Source organism: Halichoerus grypus, chromosome 10 (genome assembly GCF_964656455.1).
Source record: "Halichoerus grypus chromosome 10, mHalGry1.hap1.1, whole genome shotgun sequence".
Lineage (NCBI taxonomy): Eukaryota > Metazoa > Chordata > Mammalia > Carnivora > Phocidae > Halichoerus > Halichoerus grypus.
In genome coordinates this window covers 2,077,282-2,093,828 of record NC_135721.1, presented here as the reverse complement: position 1 = coordinate 2,093,828, position 16,547 = coordinate 2,077,282, and the positions used below count along the sequence as shown (strand labels likewise).

The 16,547-nt window shown below is 59.9% G+C and overlaps 1 protein-coding gene across 3 annotated transcripts in view; it reads left to right on the top strand.

The window, feature by feature from the left end:
- The window catches only part of EIPR1 (EARP complex and GARP complex interacting protein 1), a 136,099-nt gene extending 124,302 nt beyond the window's left edge, over positions 1-11,797 (top strand). Inside the window, exons 4-7 of one of the 3 annotated variants that reach the window (XM_078055912.1) lie at positions 2,010-2,146; positions 4,575-4,742; positions 8,851-9,059; positions 11,232-11,797. In XM_078055912.1, coding sequence (XP_077912038.1) covers positions 2,010-2,146; positions 4,575-4,742; positions 8,851-9,059; positions 11,232-11,406 — 689 coding nt within the window. In that variant the 3' untranslated portion in view covers positions 11,407-11,797. The remainder of the gene's footprint in view (positions 1-2,009; positions 2,147-4,574; positions 4,743-8,850; positions 9,060-11,231) is intronic. The other 2 variants (XM_078055910.1, XM_078055911.1) reach the window with 2 other exon arrangements.
- Positions 11,798-16,547: the final 4,750 nt, after the last annotated feature.

Below are 16,547 nucleotides of genomic sequence, written 5' to 3'. Positions count from 1 at the left end.
CCCCTTCCCTGTTCCCCCGGCCACTCTGCCCCTTCACCACTTGCCTGACCTCAGCTCTTCTCGCCACTACAGGACTGGCCTCGGGCCCTGTCCTCCAGTCTGTCCCGTGCTGCTGCCCACGGTGGCTCTCTGTGGCCCGCCGAGATCTCACGGCAACCGTGTCGGCCTGGCATTCACGGGCACCGGCGGCTTTCGTGCTTGACCCTGCTGAGCTCAGCCTGGGAAGGCCCTCTGTTCTCCCGTCCTGTTGTGTGTCTCGCCTCTGCCTCTGTGCCTGGCCGCTGTGCCTTCCATTTCTGACTTTCCGCATCCTCGGCACACCACGGCCTTCCTGCATGATAGGCCACGTCAGTAAGGCAGGAAAATGGGGTTTTTTTGGAGAAAGATTTTCTGGGACAAGTCGAGCCAGGAAACCTTGTAGAGAAGGGGGAAGTGCCTCCTGTGTGGGGCAGGGGAGTGCGTCCCAGGTGGGCGGCCATCGCTGCAGTGCTTCCTAGAATGAGGGGGTCGCTTGGAGAAGGCCATCTTACAGAGGTGTCCTCCATCACGTTCCTTAGCTGGGCCAGTCTCCCCGGGGAGGAAACGGTGCTCTCCCCCAAGTCTCTCCTCGAATCCCCTTGCACTGCCGACAGACTCTATAGGGCCACCCCAGACCTGTCTGTTTTGAGTCTGGGGGCTCACCCTGACCCCTGCTGCAGGGGCCCCGATACAGCACTGAGATGGCCGCACACTGCCCCCTGTGACTCCCTCAAACCTCCCTCAGGCCCCGCCCAGGGCCCCTTCGAAGAATGAGGCTGGTGTTCAAGGTAACATGAATGAGGTGATGCCCCCAGGGGATGGATGGCACAGAGCTCTCCCTGCCTTTAGCAGTCACCATGCAGGCAGAGTCAACCCCAGATCAGAAGAATGATGTGGCCAGTGTGATACGTCTTTGTGCATCAAGTGCCACGTGGTCCAGTGGGTGTGTGGGCAGGGACACGTGTGGCAGGAAGCTCTTCTCCCCACTCAACAGCTGGGAGCCCCTCATCTCTCAGGATGTGGGAGTGCTGGCCCAGAGACAGCTCCAGTGGGTCTCACGAGGTCTTGGCCAAACCTCTGGGGAAAGGAGCTGGAGGCCTGCGATGGGAGGCTGGGTCCTGAGACCAGCATCTGACCGGGCACCGCGAGTGGGAGGCTGGGTCCTGAGAGCAGCATCTGTCTGGGCACTGCGATGGGAGGCTGGGTCCTGAGACCAGCCTCTGTCTGGGCACCGCGAGTGGGAGGCTGGGTCCTGAGACCAGCCTCTGTCCGGGCACTGCGATGGGAGGCTGGGTCCTGAGACCAGCCTCTGTCTGGGCACCGCGAGTGGGAGGCTGGATCCTGAGACCAGCCTCTGTCCGGGCACTGCGATGGGAGGCTGGGTCCTGAGACCAGCCTCTGTCTGGGCACCGCGAGTGGGAGGCTGGGTCCTGAGACCAGCATCTGTCTGGGCACTGCGATGGGAGGCTGGGTCCTGAGACCACCATCTGACCGGGCACCGCAAGTGGGAGGCTGGGTCCTGAGACCAGCATCTGTCTGGGCACTGCGATGGGAGGCTGGGTCCTGAGACCAGCATCTGACCGGGCACCGCGAGTGGGAGGCTGGGTCCTGAGACCAGCCTCTGTCCGGGCACGTGTACCCCCCCTGGCCCATGTGTGCCTTTAGGCAAAGCCAGGTGTTTGAGGTGTTGCGTGGTGCAGTCCTCAGGTTCGAGCCGATGACCCAGGCACAGCCTGGCAAGTCCTGTTTCATACAGGGCCTATTAATACGCTTTCTATTTTTTGCTGTGCTCAGTTTTATAGTTTTTTTCCAAATAAGGTTCAAACAGTTTTGCCTTTTAAGGGAAGGAAACAAAGACAGAGTTTTTTAATTATTTTCAGTAATTATTTTCAGTAATATCCTGTGAATACAGGATGTCCTCTTAAGTTTTCAGAAAAAGATTCACATTACTGTTTTTTTCTTCTTCCCTTGAAACCCCATCACATTCGCAGCTGGCCAGTTCGGCGTCCCTGGAAGGGAAGGGGCAGCTGAAGTTCACCTCGGGACGGTGGAGTCCTCACCACACCGGCACCCAGGTGGCCACTGCGAACGACACGACCATCCGAGGGTGGGACACGCGGAGCATGAGGTCAGTGACGGCGTGACCCCGCGGACGCACCCCTCTCCATCCGCTTGGGGGCAGTTCCGAGTCAGAGGTACCTGGGGCACCTGGCTTGTCTATCTTGGCCTCGTTTTTCCGCAGGAAGGCATGCATCTCGTTTTGTTTCTCTGCCCCGGCTTGAGCCCGCGGCCCCGTGGCAAGGGGGCGGCATTCCTCACTGGCTTGTTTACTGTTCCGTGTGGCTGTCCCTTGAGTGAGTGCTGGCCGTTCGTAGTGAAAATCAGGAGTGGGTTTTGAAACACCTCACCCAGGAGAGGGGGACCGCCGAACGCTCGGTCGCTGGGATTGGCGAGCACAGGTGGGCAGGTGCAGCCCCACGTGAAGTTTGTGGACTTGCCTGTGACAGTTTCTGGGCCTTTAAGATCCGCCCCTCTCGGGGAAGCACGGTTTGTCCTGTAAGTCATTATGCTCAGCAGGCAGCACTTCTAATGGAACAAATAAGAGCGATTTTTCTGTTCCAGGTGTGGTTTGATAGGCAAAGGAGTGATGGTGTGCACATCTGTTGCCGTGGCAACGGGAGCCCGTGCAATTGCTCTTAAGATACAGTTTACCCCTCAGCACGCCATAATTTATCACCGAGCTGCAGAGACGGACGTCACCAAGTAACGTCTGCTGCCTTCAAGGGGGGGCATAACTTTAAATTTAGGTCTGCGGCCCCTCTGAAAACTCAGCGGCTAATAATCAGTCGCCACTTCCTCAGGGTGTGTGTGTCTGCACGAGGGCTGTGTGGTTTTGCTGCCCGAAGCTGGGAGAGGGGGCGCCGAGCCCGAGGAACGTGCCGCCGGAGAGCCATTTCTGCGAGTCCTGGGGCCATCTTTCCCTGTGTTTGCATTGTTCTTTAAAGGATGTGAGGAATTTCAGTATCTCAAGACAGGACGTTACAGCCCCCACACAAAGACAGCAGATGGGGCTCTGGGTGGCGGCACCTTCCTTTGCCCGGTTCTGTCCCCCGGATGATTCCTTGCTGACTGTTATTTCTTCTTTTGCAAACGGCTTTGGTTTTTATTTAGCCAGGGTGCTTTTAATGCTGCTTCTGGAACGTGTTGTGCTTTCATGTTGAAATCACTGCCCCCAGGGCATGCAGAACACCCTCGGCTGGTGCCCCGTGCGCGTGTGACTATCTGCCCAGCGCCGCACGACCTGCCAGGGCTTTAGTTTTGTACAGTTGCCTGTTTCACTTGGAAGGTCTTCCTTCCAGTTTGGGGTGTCTTCTTTTAGGAAAAGATAAGGATATTGGAAAAGTGCAGGATATAAAAACCATTTCAAGATATAACGTGGTTTAGGGTCAGGAAGTCCAGCATGGGAGACGATGGAAGGGAGTGAGTTTACTCACCTCGAGGGTGGAGGGACGTGCACTCGGCATGATTGTCAGATGCGTAGGGTGATCATAGGCGGCCGGGAAGCCTGGGGAGAGGGAGTACTTGTAGGGGAGGCTGAGTCACACCCCGGGAGGAAATGAGCAGCAGTGGCCTCGCCCCCCTGACCGGGTGCAGCCGTTGTCCAGCCTCACTGGATGACCTGCCTCTCTGTTTGGGTTTCTGACATTAGAAGGACGTGATTGACCGAACGTTCTCATTTCACACCCTTGAGGAGCCGCTTGGAGCAGTGGAGGTCAAGGGTTCAGCCAGGGCTGTGCACGCATATATGTGTGTGCACGTGTGTGGTGCACGCATGTCTGTGTGTACGTGTGCCTCATGCGCACGTGTGTGTGCAGATGTGTGCTTCCGTGCGTGTGTGTGCACGTGTGTGTATGAGCACACACACCCTAAACAGCTGAGTGACTGGTCGTAAAAGTGCCCTGTGTCTCCGCATTGCACTGGGCCGTGGTGGAGGTGTGTTGGCACCGAGGGGCTGAGAACGGATGCAGGACAGCCCAGCCATGACACACACGGTCCCCTTCATGGTTTGTATTGCTTTTCTAGTTCTCTCTTCCCTCCCTCTGTGTCTTCCGACTCCACCAGCACTGTCCTCCCAGCCTCTGCTGACCGTTTGCTTTTCTCTCTCCGTGTCCTTCTGGAGCTGGGTCAGCTCTCCTGCCTCTGTCCCCGCTCCTCGTGCTGTCACACTGCTGCTGACTTGCTCTCTTCTCGAGGGGCCAGGTCACGTTTGGGACAGTTAGGAGCCAGCGTCACCTCCAAAGCTGCGGGGTCACAGACGTGCTCCCGAGAAGCCTCGGCCGGGGCCCCCCTGGAGAGGCACTGAGGGGGGAATCACCAGGCCCCCTGGCACTGAGCTGTCCCGTCGCATGGGGGAGCCCCAGCTTGCGTGGCCGTGGCGGGTCGAGTGGTCCCCCAAGGCCGGCACTTGATGGGGAATAGGAGACGGGGCCAGTCTGCAGCGTGGAGTCATTGTGACCCGCTTCCTGTCCCGTGTGCTCCCCTCGCTTTCTCCCCAGCCAGATATACTGCATAGAGAATGCCCACGGGCAGCTGGTGAGGGACCTGGACTTCAACCCCAACAAGCAGTACTACCTAGCCAGCTGTGGGGACGACTGCAAGGTGAAGTTCTGGGACACCCGAAATGTCACCGAGCCCGTGAAGACCCTGGAGGAACACTCCCACTGGTACTGACTTCTCTGCATGCTGGGTCAGGGGAGGGGGGTTTGTAATTTATTTTGCTAATTCCTTTCCCATTTGGAAAGGCACAAACCAGCTTAGTTTGTGCTGCTGTGAATCATTCAATCAACCCGGCTTTATTTTTCCTAAAGAAACACTAATTCCAAATCCGAATGTTTGTGATTTATAAACATAGGAAAAGAAGAAAAACATTGCATTCTGTGTTCTCCTGAAATAGTGCCGGTTCAGATATGCAAAAACAGTGTGCACAGATGTTCACACGGCATTGTTTGCCGTGTTGGGGAGCGGGAAACTGCCCTAATGCCCATCAGTAAGGATGGGTTAGGTCTGTCTGTGATGCCCGTGCAGTGGGGATGGTGCTGTGGGTGAGGAGGAGACTAGCTCTGTGTGTGGGTGGACCGTGCCCAAGAGCAGTTGGGTGAGTGGTTACTGCCTGCCAGGTATTTAGTGCTAAAGTAGGTGAGAGATCCATTCCAGACTAGTGTGCCTGGTATAAGCTAACTTCCATTCCAGTGAGGCGTGTGTGTGTATTTGGATGTGTAAGTGCACGCTTGTGTGTGTGATTGCTTGTGCGCACATGTCCTTGTGAGGGTGTGTGTGCGCTTGTGTGTGTGATCGTGTTCCTGTGCGCACATGTGCTCGTGAGGGTGTGCGCGCTTATGTGTGTGATCGTGTTCCTGTGCGCACGTGTGCTCGTGAGGGTGTGTGCGCTTGTGTGTGTGATCGTGTGCCTGTGCGCACCTGTGCTCGTGAGGGTGTGCGCGCTTGTGTGTGTGTGATCGTGTGCCCGTGTGCACGTGTGCCCGTGAGGGTGTGCGCGCTTGTGTGTGTGATCGTGTGCCCGTGCGCACATGTGCCCGTGAGGGTGTGCGCGCTTGTGTGTGTGTGATCGTGTGCCCGTGTGCACGTGTGCCCGTGAGGGTGTGTGCGCGCTTGTGTGTGTGATCGTGTGCCCGTGCGCACGTGTGCTCGTGAGGGTGTGCGCGCTTGTGTGATCGTGTGCCCGTGCGCACGTGTGCTCGTGAGGGTGTGTGCGCTTGTGTGATCGTGTGCCCGTGCGCACGTGTGCTCGTGAGGGTGTGCGCGCTTGTGTGTGTGATCGTGTGCCCGTGCGCACGTGTGCTCGTGAGCGTGTGTGCGCTTGTGTGTGATCGTGTGCCTGTGCGCACGTGTGCTCGTGAGGGTGTGCGCGCTTGTGTGTGTGATCGTGTGCATGTGCGCACGTGTGCTCGTGAGGGTGTGCGCGCGCTTGTGTGATCGTGTGCCCGTGCGCACGTGTGCTCGTGAGGGTGTGTGCGCGCTTGTGTGTGAATGTGTGCCTGTGCGCACGTGTGCTCATGAGGGTGTGCGCGCTTGTGTGTGTGATCGTGTGCCCGTGCGCACGTGGGCTTGTGAGCGTGTGCGCTTGTGTGTGTGATCGTGTGCCTGTGCGCACGTGTGCTCGTGAGGGTGTGCGCGCTTGTGTGTGTGTGATCGTGTGCCCGTGCGCACGTGTGCTCGTGAGGGGGTGCGCATGCGTGTGTGTGTGATCGTGTTCCTGTGCGCACGTGTGCTCGTGAGGGTGTGTGCGCGTGTGTGATCGTGTGCCTGTGCGCACATGTGCTCGTGAGGGTGTGTGTGCGTGTGTGTGATTGTGTGCCTGTGCGCACATGTGCTCGTGAGGGTGTGTGCGTGTGTGTGTGTTGCCCGTGCGCACATGTGCTCGTGAGGGTGTGCGCGCTTGTGTGTATGATCGTGTGCCTGTGCGCACGTGTGCTCGTGAGGGTGTGTGCGCGTGTGTGTGATCGTGTGCCTGTGCGCACGTGTGCTCGTGAGGGTGTGTGCGCGTGTGTGTGATCGTGTGCCTGTGCGCACGTGTGCTCGTGAGGGGGTGCGTGTGCTTGTGTGTGTGATCGTGTGCCTGTGCGCACGTGTGCTCGTGAGGGTGTGTGCGCGTGTGTGTGATCGTGTGCCTGTGCGCACGTGTGCTCGTGAGGGTGTGCGCGCGCTTGTGTGTGTGATCGTGTGCCTGGGCGCATGTGTGCTCGTGAGGGTGTGTGTGCGTGTGTGATCGTGTGCCTGTGCGCACGTGTGCTCGTGAGGGTGTGCATGCTTGTGTGTGTGATCGTGTGCCTGTGCGCACGTGTGCTCGTGAGGGTGTGCGCGCTTGTGTGTGTGATCGTGTGCCTGTGCGCACGTGTGCTCGTGAGGGGGTGCGTGTGCTTGTGTGTGTGATCGTGTGCCTGTGTGCACGTGTGCTCGTGAGGGGGTGCGTGTGCTTGTGTGTGTGATCGTGTGCCTGTGCGCACGTGTGCTCGTGAGGGTGTGCGCGCGCTTGTGTGTGTGATCGTGTGCCTGTGCGCATGTGTGTGCACGTGTGTGTGATTGTGTGCCTGTGCGCACGTGTGCTCGTGAGGGTGTGCGCGCGTGTGTGATCGTGTGCCTGTGCGCACGTGTGCTCGTGAGGGTGTGCGCGCGCTTGTGTGTGTGATCGTGTGCCTCTGCGCACGTGTGCTCGTGAGGGGGTGCACGCTTGTGTGTGTGATCATGTTCCTGTGTGCAGGTGTGCTCGTGAGGGGGTGCGTGTGCTTGTGTGTGTGATCGTGTGCCTGTGCGCACGTGTGCTTGTGAGGGTGTGCGCGCTTGTGTGTGTGATCGTGTTCCTGTGCGCACGTGTGCTCGTGAGGGTGTGCGCGCTTGTGTGTGTGTGATCGTGTGCCCGTGCGCACGTGTGCTCGTGAGGGTGTGTGCGCTTGTGTGTGATCGTGTGCCCGTGCGCACGTGTGCTCGTGAGGGTGTGTGCGCTTGTGTGTGTGATCGTGTGCCCGTGCGCACGTGTGCTCGTGAGGGTGTGTGCGCGCTTGTGTGTGTGATCGTGTGCCCGTGCGCATGTGTGCTCGTGAGGGTGTGCGCGCTTGTGTGTGTGATCGTGTGCCCGTGCGCACGTGTGCTCGTGAGGGTGTGTGCGCGCTTGTGTGTGTGATCGTGTGCCTGTGCGCACGTGTGCTCGTGAGGGGGTGCGTGCGCTTGTGTGTGTGATCGTGTTCCTGTGCGCACGTGTGCTCGTGAGGGTGTGTGCGCGCTTGTGTGTGTGATCGTGTGCCTGTGCGCACGTGTGCTCGTGAGGGTGTGCGCGCTTGTGTGTGTGTGATCGTGTGCCCGTGCGCACGTGTGCTCGTGAGGGGGTGCGCATGCGTGTGTGTGTGATCGTGTGCCTGTGCGCACGTGTGCTCGTGAGGGTGTGTGCGTGTGTGTGTGATCGTGTGCTTGTGCGCATGTGTGCTCGTGAGGGTGTGTGCGCGCTTGTGTGTGTGATTGCTTGTATGCACGTGTGCTTGTGAGGGTGTGTGCATGTTTGCACATGGGTGTGCACCTCTTCGTGTTTGCATATGTGTACTTGTGTGTGTGTTTTTGCTGCTTGTGTGTGTGTGTGTATGTGGAAGAAACGTCTAGAAACTACTGCCAGGAGTCCTTGTTTAGGCCAGGGTGGGCACATTCCAGGAGAGTTGACTTTTTCTGGTCTGTGTTCCTAACTTTTTTGAATTACTTACTAGAAGGCATGTTTTTGCAGTCAGGACATTTATTTTTTCTTTTTTTTAAAATTTAAATTCAATTAACATATAACGTATGATTGGTTTTGGAGGTAGAGATTGCAATCAGGACATTTAAAAACCTGGCATGCTACAGTACAGTTTTGCCAGATTCCAGAAGGTGTCGTGATGGCCGCCGTCCTCCCCGACCCCGTGTGCGGGCTGCCGGCACTCCGCTCGGCTCACTGAGCTCCCTGCGAGTGTGTGCCCCGGGCCCCGTGGCCGCTGCTCGTGGACCTTGCCCTGGGGTTTGGCTCCCTTGCCAGGTCATCCGTAATCTGTACTTTGTAGTTGTTGTGTAGTTGTTGCCGTTAGGACGTAGGAAGCCTGGCTGGCAGGGTGAGCCGCAAGCCCTCCTTTCCCTCCGAGGTTTGCGCTTCCATTTGGCCTCGTCTCGGCTGGCCAGGACTTAGGAGAAGGTTGTAGAGAGACACGCAGTAAGCCCGGCCCTCTGCTGGGAACTTCTCAGGTCAGACCGTGCGGTCTGCGATCCACGGCCCGGCGACCCCGCTCTTACCCCATCCAGGAGGGTCCGAGTAGAGCTAGAACTGCCTGCTTGCCTCCCAGGGTGTGGAGCATCCGCTACAACCACTCGCACGACCAGCTTGTCCTCACGGGCAGCAGCGACAGCAGGGTCATCCTGTCCAACATGGTGTCCATCTCCTCCGAGCCCTTCGGCCACCTGGTGGACGACGATGACCTGAGTGACCAGGAGGAGCGCCGTCCGGAGGAGAAGTAAGGGCACACGCTCTCGGTGGTGTGGGGGCTCCCTTCTCCCAGACCCCCCCCCCCCCCCGCCCACCGCAGTCGAGGCGGCTCACGTCAGGAGCGTCTGCGTGTGTGGTCGGGGCGGCCTCCGCCACTGCCGGTCCGGGGCTCACGGTTCTGCAGGACATTGGTACCCGCCACGTGGGCCTGGGGGTCGGGTTAGGTCAGCTCACGCCATCTTGTGTGGGTTCTGAAACGTGGACTGGCTCATGTCTGTCCGCTTTCTTGCTGAGCACCATACGGGGGACTTTAAAGACTGTCACTAGTCTTTAAATGTTTGCTCGGGTAGTCATGAGAACTTGCTAGCCCCTGTGGGCGACAGATTGTCATTGGTGTCCTCTTCTCAGGCTTGGGTTTGAGATGTGTGGTCCAGTCGTTGGCCGGTGGCCCTCACCGTGGCGGGGTGCAGACTCCAGGCCGGCACCGTCAGCCCCAAACGCGGGCGTCCCCGGCCCTCTTGCCCCGAGGTTCCATAGGGAACGTGGGAAACCCTGGGGGCGTCTCAGCAGTCGTGCCTCTTGGTTGCGAATTCGCCAATCCTAATTGCATCTGTTCAGGGGCTAGCTCTTCAAACCAGGGCTCATGCCCCCAAGAACAGTGGGGTTCTTGGGGGCCCGGGGCTTGTGCGGGTCCCACTCCTGGTTGGTGCAGAGCAGGGGCGCCCCAGTCCGGGGCTCACGTCGGAGCCCCCGGCTGCGAGCAGAGTGCACCTGCAGCTTCTGTGGGCGGGAGAGAGAAGTCGGGAGAGCCCGTGTTCTCTGTCAGTGACGTGGACTCTAAAAGGGGACATTTCTTGTGTTTCGAGCACACTTTTTCTCGTGTGGGGGAGCTGCATGCCGAGGCTCACGGCTGCTGGATCCCAGGGAGGGCAGTCTGGAATAAGCCCCAGTTGAGTGATCAGTCGAGCCCGACGGTACAGCCAGGGCTTGTCCTTCTGATCGAGGTTCTTTACTGTCCTGCTGTCCGAATTCTCCCTGCACATGCCTGAGCTTGGCCTAACTTCACTTTTGAGAACGGATCTCAGTATTGGGGCCTTTTCCACAGCTGTCTGTTTTCTGTTCAAGCACGTGGAGGCACAGTTTGGGAGCACGGTCCTGGTGGTTTTGGTGCAGTGACTCCCGATGTGGTGCCGTGGGCTTTGGCGCTCCTCCCCGGCCTCTCTGCACGCAGCCTCGCGGGGGCACAGCTGCTGCCGTGTGGCTCACGGGGTGGGAAGCCCGGCTGATGCAGTGACATCGACATTGGTGTCCCCACGGTCCTGCTCCCGTGCTCTGTCCATGTGACTGACCAAACTCAGAACAGAATCCCCAAGAGGATTTTCACGCGGCGTTGGTAACAAAGTCCAGCTGGGCATGGCCGGTCCGCGTTGCAGGAAGTGGATGGTCCCAGAGCACTGGAGGCCAGGGTGGGACCCAGAGGGCGGGTGTCTCGTTGGGGAGAAGAGCGTCCTCGGAGAGTCTAGGAGCGCGGAGTGTAGGAATGGGAGGAAAGTGCCAGAGGAGCCCGTGCCCTTGGGGCGGGCTTGGGGTGTGGCCGCTCAGAGTGGACGGCGCGTGATGTCCTGTCCCAGTCGACAGGCAAGTTCTGTGCTCTCCTGGCTCACGCGGTGTCACACGGGTGGGGCCCTCGGGTCAGGGCTCCTGGAGAAGGAGAGCGGTCACTCCGGTTTGAAGGGAGGTGACACGGGAGCCCTGGCGGAGCACGCCGTGAAGCCTGAAGCCAGGACCGTTGGCCCCTTCCTGCCTAGCCAGTGGGGCCCGCGTGCCCCGGGCCAGCTCTACACCCCTGCGCAGGGCAGGGCCACGCTGGGCGCCCCCAGGGTCCTTTCTGCTTCTCGTCACCCTTTCCTCAGCCCTCGTGGGTGTTTGCGGTCACCGCCCCCTGAACCTCGGGGCCCCTGGCAGACTCGCAGGCACCTGCTGGTCCCCAGCCGGAGAAAACAAGGTGTCACCCGGTGGTAGCGTGGCTTCTACGCCGCTGCAGGAGCCCCGCTCCTCACGGCCGTGTGAGGGTGTGTGCGGCCCAGGGCTGGCTGCTGTCAGTCTTCCCATCTCGCAGATGAGGGGACGAGGCCCCGGCCGCCGGCCCCGTGCAGGACACCCCGCCGCCTGGCTCATGCGTGTCTCTGGTGCCTTGCAGGAGCCAGGAGCCCCCACAGGACAGCGTCATCGCGACCTACGAGGAGCACGAGGACAGCGTGTATGCCGTGGACTGGTCCTCTGCTGACCCCTGGCTCTTCGCCTCCCTGAGTTACGACGGGAGGCTCGTCATCAACAGGGTGCCCCGGGCGCTGAAATACCACATATTGCTGTAGCCCCATCCTGATCCGTCTTTTGGCAGGTTCTCGAAAACGTGCGGCTCTTTGGAGGTAGTTTTCCAAATAGACCCGTGTCTGGGAGAACCAGCGTTGCCTGCCTCTCTGGCGAGCCTTCATACGTTACTGGGGAGCTTCTGCCAGCAGCCGCTGAGCCTGCCTGAAGTCTTCCTCACTGACCACGGGGACGGCGTCCTCACCGGGGCGTGACCGTCCTGCTGTGGATGGCTGTCTGCCTGGTCACTGTTTGCTCTCCCTGGTCTCTGTCAGGGTGTTGGGAGTTTCATTAAAAAAAACAAAAAGAACAAAAAAAAAACCACTTTGTTTCCATAATATTAACTCGTTTTTCTCTTGAGATTAAAAATAAAATAAAATAAGCAAGGCCATGCTACACATGCTCCTGGCTCGTTCCTTCAGGAGCTCTGCCCCACGCGGCCCTGTCGCCTGGTCTCTGTTATGGTCTCTGTCCTGCCCGGAAGGAAGGCCGATGGGCGGAGGGGCCACCGCACCCCTGCATCCAGGCCCAGGCTGTGTGCGGGCCTGACTGTCTGTGTGCGGACCATGGCATCTGGGCGACTGGCCTGGGCGCTCACCATGACAGTGACCAGGTGTCTCCCGTCGGCCCCGGGCACCCGGTCATGGGCGCTGCTCTGTACTGGGTCCTGCTCACATGACGCCGATGGCATTGGAGGTGCGACTGCTCGTCCCTGGAAGCCGCACGCACGCCCTGGGTCAGTGCACACTCGCGCTTGTGAAATGCCTTGTCGTGGTACTGACCCCCGCTCCTTGGTGATCCTGAACACAGAGCATGTGGGCTCTTGCCCGGTCCTCCTCTGTGGGCCTAGGGGGAGAGGAGGACAGGTGGGGTTTGGGGGGGGGACAGGTGGGCCCAGGGGGAGGGGAGGATAGGTGGAGCCCAGGGGAGGGTAGGACAGGTGGGGCCTGGGGGAAGGGGGGGATAGGTGGAGCCCAGGGGAGGGTAGGACAGGTGGGGGGGAGAGGAGGACAGGTGGGGTTTGGGTGGGGGACAGGTGGGCCCAGGGGGAGGGGAGGATAGGTGGAGCCCAGGGGAGGGTAGGACAGGTGGGGGGGAGGGGAGGGGACAGGTGGGGCCTGGGGGAAGGGGAGGATAGGTGGGACCTGGGGGAGGGGAGGACAGGTGGGCCCATGGGGGAGGGGGCAGGTGAGGCCTGGGGGAGGGGAGGACAGGAGGGCCTGGGGAGGAAGATGTGTTTGTCGAGAACTCACCGCGTGCCTCCCGGGTGCCAGGCTGCAGGCGTGGCAGAGAGCAAGGCACAGGTCAGGGCCTACCTGGAGTCTACACTGCTGCCGGGCAAGCCCTGTCCGCCAGCAGGTTGTGTATCTGTTCTGTTGGAGTAGAGACGTGGGCCTGAGGCCAGGGGAGTACAGAGCATGGCTGAGGAAGTGCTGTGGGAAGCAGGAACGGGATGGGGGATCTGATCCTGAACGAAGGGCCTGTCTGAGAAGGTGACGGTGGGAGAGCTGCGGCAAAGCGAGAGCGTATGCAAAGGCCCTGGGGTGTGGTGGGCCTGGCCCGACCGGGAGCACAAGAAGGCTGGTAAGGTGAGTGGCGGGAGAGGGCAGCGGGAGGCCCAGGACCTGAGGACAGAAGCTGTGGAGCAGAGGCAGGGGCTGGTGGCGTGGAACCACGGTGGAGGCTTTGCCTCTGCTTTGGTGACAGTCTGAATTGAGTGCATGCAGAGATTCCCGGTCTGTGTACGGAACAGTTCAACACCCCCAAATCCCTGCTGCTCCTTGGTGGCCTCCCCTCCTGCAGCCCAGCCCTGGCAGCCTCAGTCTCTCGGAGGGCGTCCTGAGCAGGCGACCGAGGCGGGCACTTTCACTCAGCACAATGCCTGTCGATTCGTCGATTCTTGCAGTCGCTGTGCGTGTTGTCTCCAGTGCGGGTGGCCACGAGCGGGGCCGCTGTGCGTCTTTGCGTCTGGGTGTTTGTGTAAACATCAATTTTCGTTTTCCTAGGCAGGCCTTGGCACACTATACCTGCAGTCCAAATCCCCACCACCACCTGCTTTTGTCAATAAAGTTTTATTGGCACACGGCCACCCGTTCATGTACGTATGGTCCTGGGTGCTTTGCACAGTGGGGGAGCTCAGCAGCTGCCGCAGGGACTGTGTGGTCGCCGAGCCGGGAATGTTTACCCTCTGACCTTGCCCAAGAGAGTGCGCCGACCCTGCCTTAGCGTCCACTTGCAAGTGCGCTGAGGGGCCTTGGCTGCTTGTTCTGTCCGCCATGCCCGCTGGCCCCTGCACCCGCGGCCTGTCCCAGGTGTGTGGCGGGGGCTGGTGGTGGCTCTCGCTTGTGCTTCCCGGGCAGCTAACGCCGCGGAACGACTGCGTACATACTTACCCTCTATCTGCGTGTCCTTTTGGTGAAGCTCATTTTTTTTTTTTAGAGAGGGAGAGACAGAGTGCATGAGCAGGAGGAGGAAGAGGGAATCTTTTTTTTTTTTTTTTTTTTTTTTAAGATTTTATTTATTTATTTTAGAGAGGGGGAGGGACGGAGAGGGAGGGAGAAAGGATCCCAAGCAGGCGGCTCTACACGCCGCACAGAGCCCGACGCGGGACTGGATCTCACGGCCCTGAGATTGTGACCCGGGCCGTCACGGAGAGTGCGATGCACCCCAGCCCACTTTTTTTTTAGTTAAATTGACCGTGAATTATTGTGTGCTTAAGGACTAGAGATTGAGAGCTCTCCTGTGCTCTGAGGGCAAGTCCTTTGTCCGGCACGTGGTGGGCAGGCACCTCCTCCCGGCTTTTAGCTTCCCGTTCTCTTCACTCCCTGCTGAGCCCAGGCTTCGGGTTTGGTTGAGGTTCAGCTCACCCTTCCTTTTTTCTGAAAGTTCCCTAGTTTTACATTTTACACTTGGATCTGATTCTTTTAAATAAGGTGTGAGGTTCTGCTCGCGGGTTTTTGTCCCGCAGAGATCTCCGAGTCTTTGGGCCCCTCTGTTAGGAGACTTTCCGCACTGACTTGCTTTGCTCCGTGTCGGACATCAGCTGGCCCCACGCGTGCGGGGCGCTTTCTGGACTGTCCGGTGGCACCAGTCTCGGTGTCTGTCACCAGGGATTTCTGAAACCCCCTGACGGATGCTTTCACGGGCTCTTCCCTCTCTGACTCCTTCTCAGTGCTGTCCGGGCCACTGGCGCTCCCCTCCTCAGTGCCGCGGCCATCGGACTGGGGCTTTGCTTCCCCTGCTCTGCCGCACCCCTCCAGGCCTGGGCCCGTGGCGGCAGGACACGGCTGCAGCCGGTGACCCTGCCGGGGACCACACCCTCTGGGCCATCAGAGAGGAAGGGCCCCTTCCCCAGTCTCGGCGTCCGTGGGCCCCTGTGGCTGCTGCTGTCCTTGCTGCCCCCACAAAATCACCGGGGGGGGGTTGGGATGTGAGGAAACAAGCCTCTGTTTCCCTAAAATGGCAGGAGATGCTCCACTGTGTGAAGTTCTTCAGCCAGAACTGGAAGGCCACACTGCGTCCAGCAGGGGGCGCTGGGGGAGGAATGAGTGAAAAGGCTCACGGCTACGTCGGTTGTCCCGGGGCTGCCTCTCCCTGCACCTGGGCTGCTTTGCAGGTGCACCGTGGACATGCAGGTGGCAGCAGCCAAGGGCTGCTGAGAGGCCAGCGGACAGCGGAGATGCCAGAGGCGGGTGGTTTGGGGATGGGTCTGCAGGTGGGGCCGTGGAATCTGCTGACAGACGAGAAGTAGGTGGGAGGCAAGGAGAGGAACCGGGGAGGGCCCAGCTCTTAGTCAGAGCGACTAGGATGGTTGCCGGGTGGGGGGCAGGGAGGCGAGCAGCCGGTTTGGGCTGTGAGTTTGAGATGCCTGTGAGGCAGCCCAGCGGCCACATCAACCAGTATATTTGGATATTTGAGCTGAGCTCCAGGGGGAGGTCCGGGCTGGGTGCGTGGGGAGAGGAGTCTGTTTTCCTCGTCGAGGTGGCACAGGCAGCCCCAGGCCGAGCACCGCGGGGTGAGTGCTGGGAAGATCAGGGCTGAGCCCCAGCATGAAGCCGTGGGGGCAGGGGCCTGCAGGGGAGAGAGCAGGGGCGCACGGGGAGGTACCAGTGACCTGGTGCATGGGGTGTTCTGGAGGCCAAGGGAAGCGAGGGTTTAGGAGGGGACCCGTCCGCCATCAGGTGTCACCTGGGCACTCGGGGGCAGAGCATATCAGCCTGGCAGAGTGGGGGTCGCTGGCGTACACGAGCCGCCGAGTCTGGAATGGGCTCAGCCATAGTCGTCTCTGGGGAGAATACCAGTCAATGCCCCAAAGCTGATCGTCTGTCTCAAGATAAAGTACTTGGTGGATACATGGATGGATACTTGAAATACCACTTAGGATTCACCTGAGTTTTCGTGAAATTCGTGAAATAAATGCAAGCCCCTACTTACTTTCAGGTGCTGGAGCCACAGCTGGGCCCGTTGCAGAGATGGAGCGGGTTCTCAGGCATGGTGCCGTGCTGCGGAGAGAAAGCAGTACCTACGAGTCGAGGCAGATTCCATTCCCTCCGGTCCCGGGTGGACATGTGCCTCTTTAGCTTCCGTGCTGCCCTCTTCTCTAACACCAGAACTCGGAGGGGCTCCCAGCTCGTCCCCGACCCCGTGCGGTGCCACCGTTCTGCACCTCGCGGTCCCAGGAAAGACGAGAGGACTGTGACGCGTTGGGTGTTCACAGAGCCTGGCGCTTCCCAGGGACGCGGCCCGCAGGCTGATCGGAAATGCTGCCCCGTGTGTGACCGCACCTAGCGGCCGTTCCGTCAGTCGGGCAGTCCATCCACTGACCATCCGTCCCCGCGCCCTGAGCCCAGCCTGCCTGTCCAGCCGCGTCGCACCTCTCTGCAGTAAGGGGTGCTCTGAGTGAACACCGCTGCCCCTGTCTGCTTCAGGCTACACGGCCTCTTCTTCAGACATGCTTTTCCTCCTCCACCTGGCACAACGCTGCTCATTCTCGGAAAACAGGCTCCAAGGTCCCCCCCTCCGGAGACTTCCCCCACTGACCGCAGAGTCAGGCCCGCATGGCTCCTCGGAGCCTTCTCAGGAGGGAGCCAAGTGCCCTGTTCCTGCCGATGTCGGGCTCCCCTGCCCGTGCTTGGGTGCCGGGCGG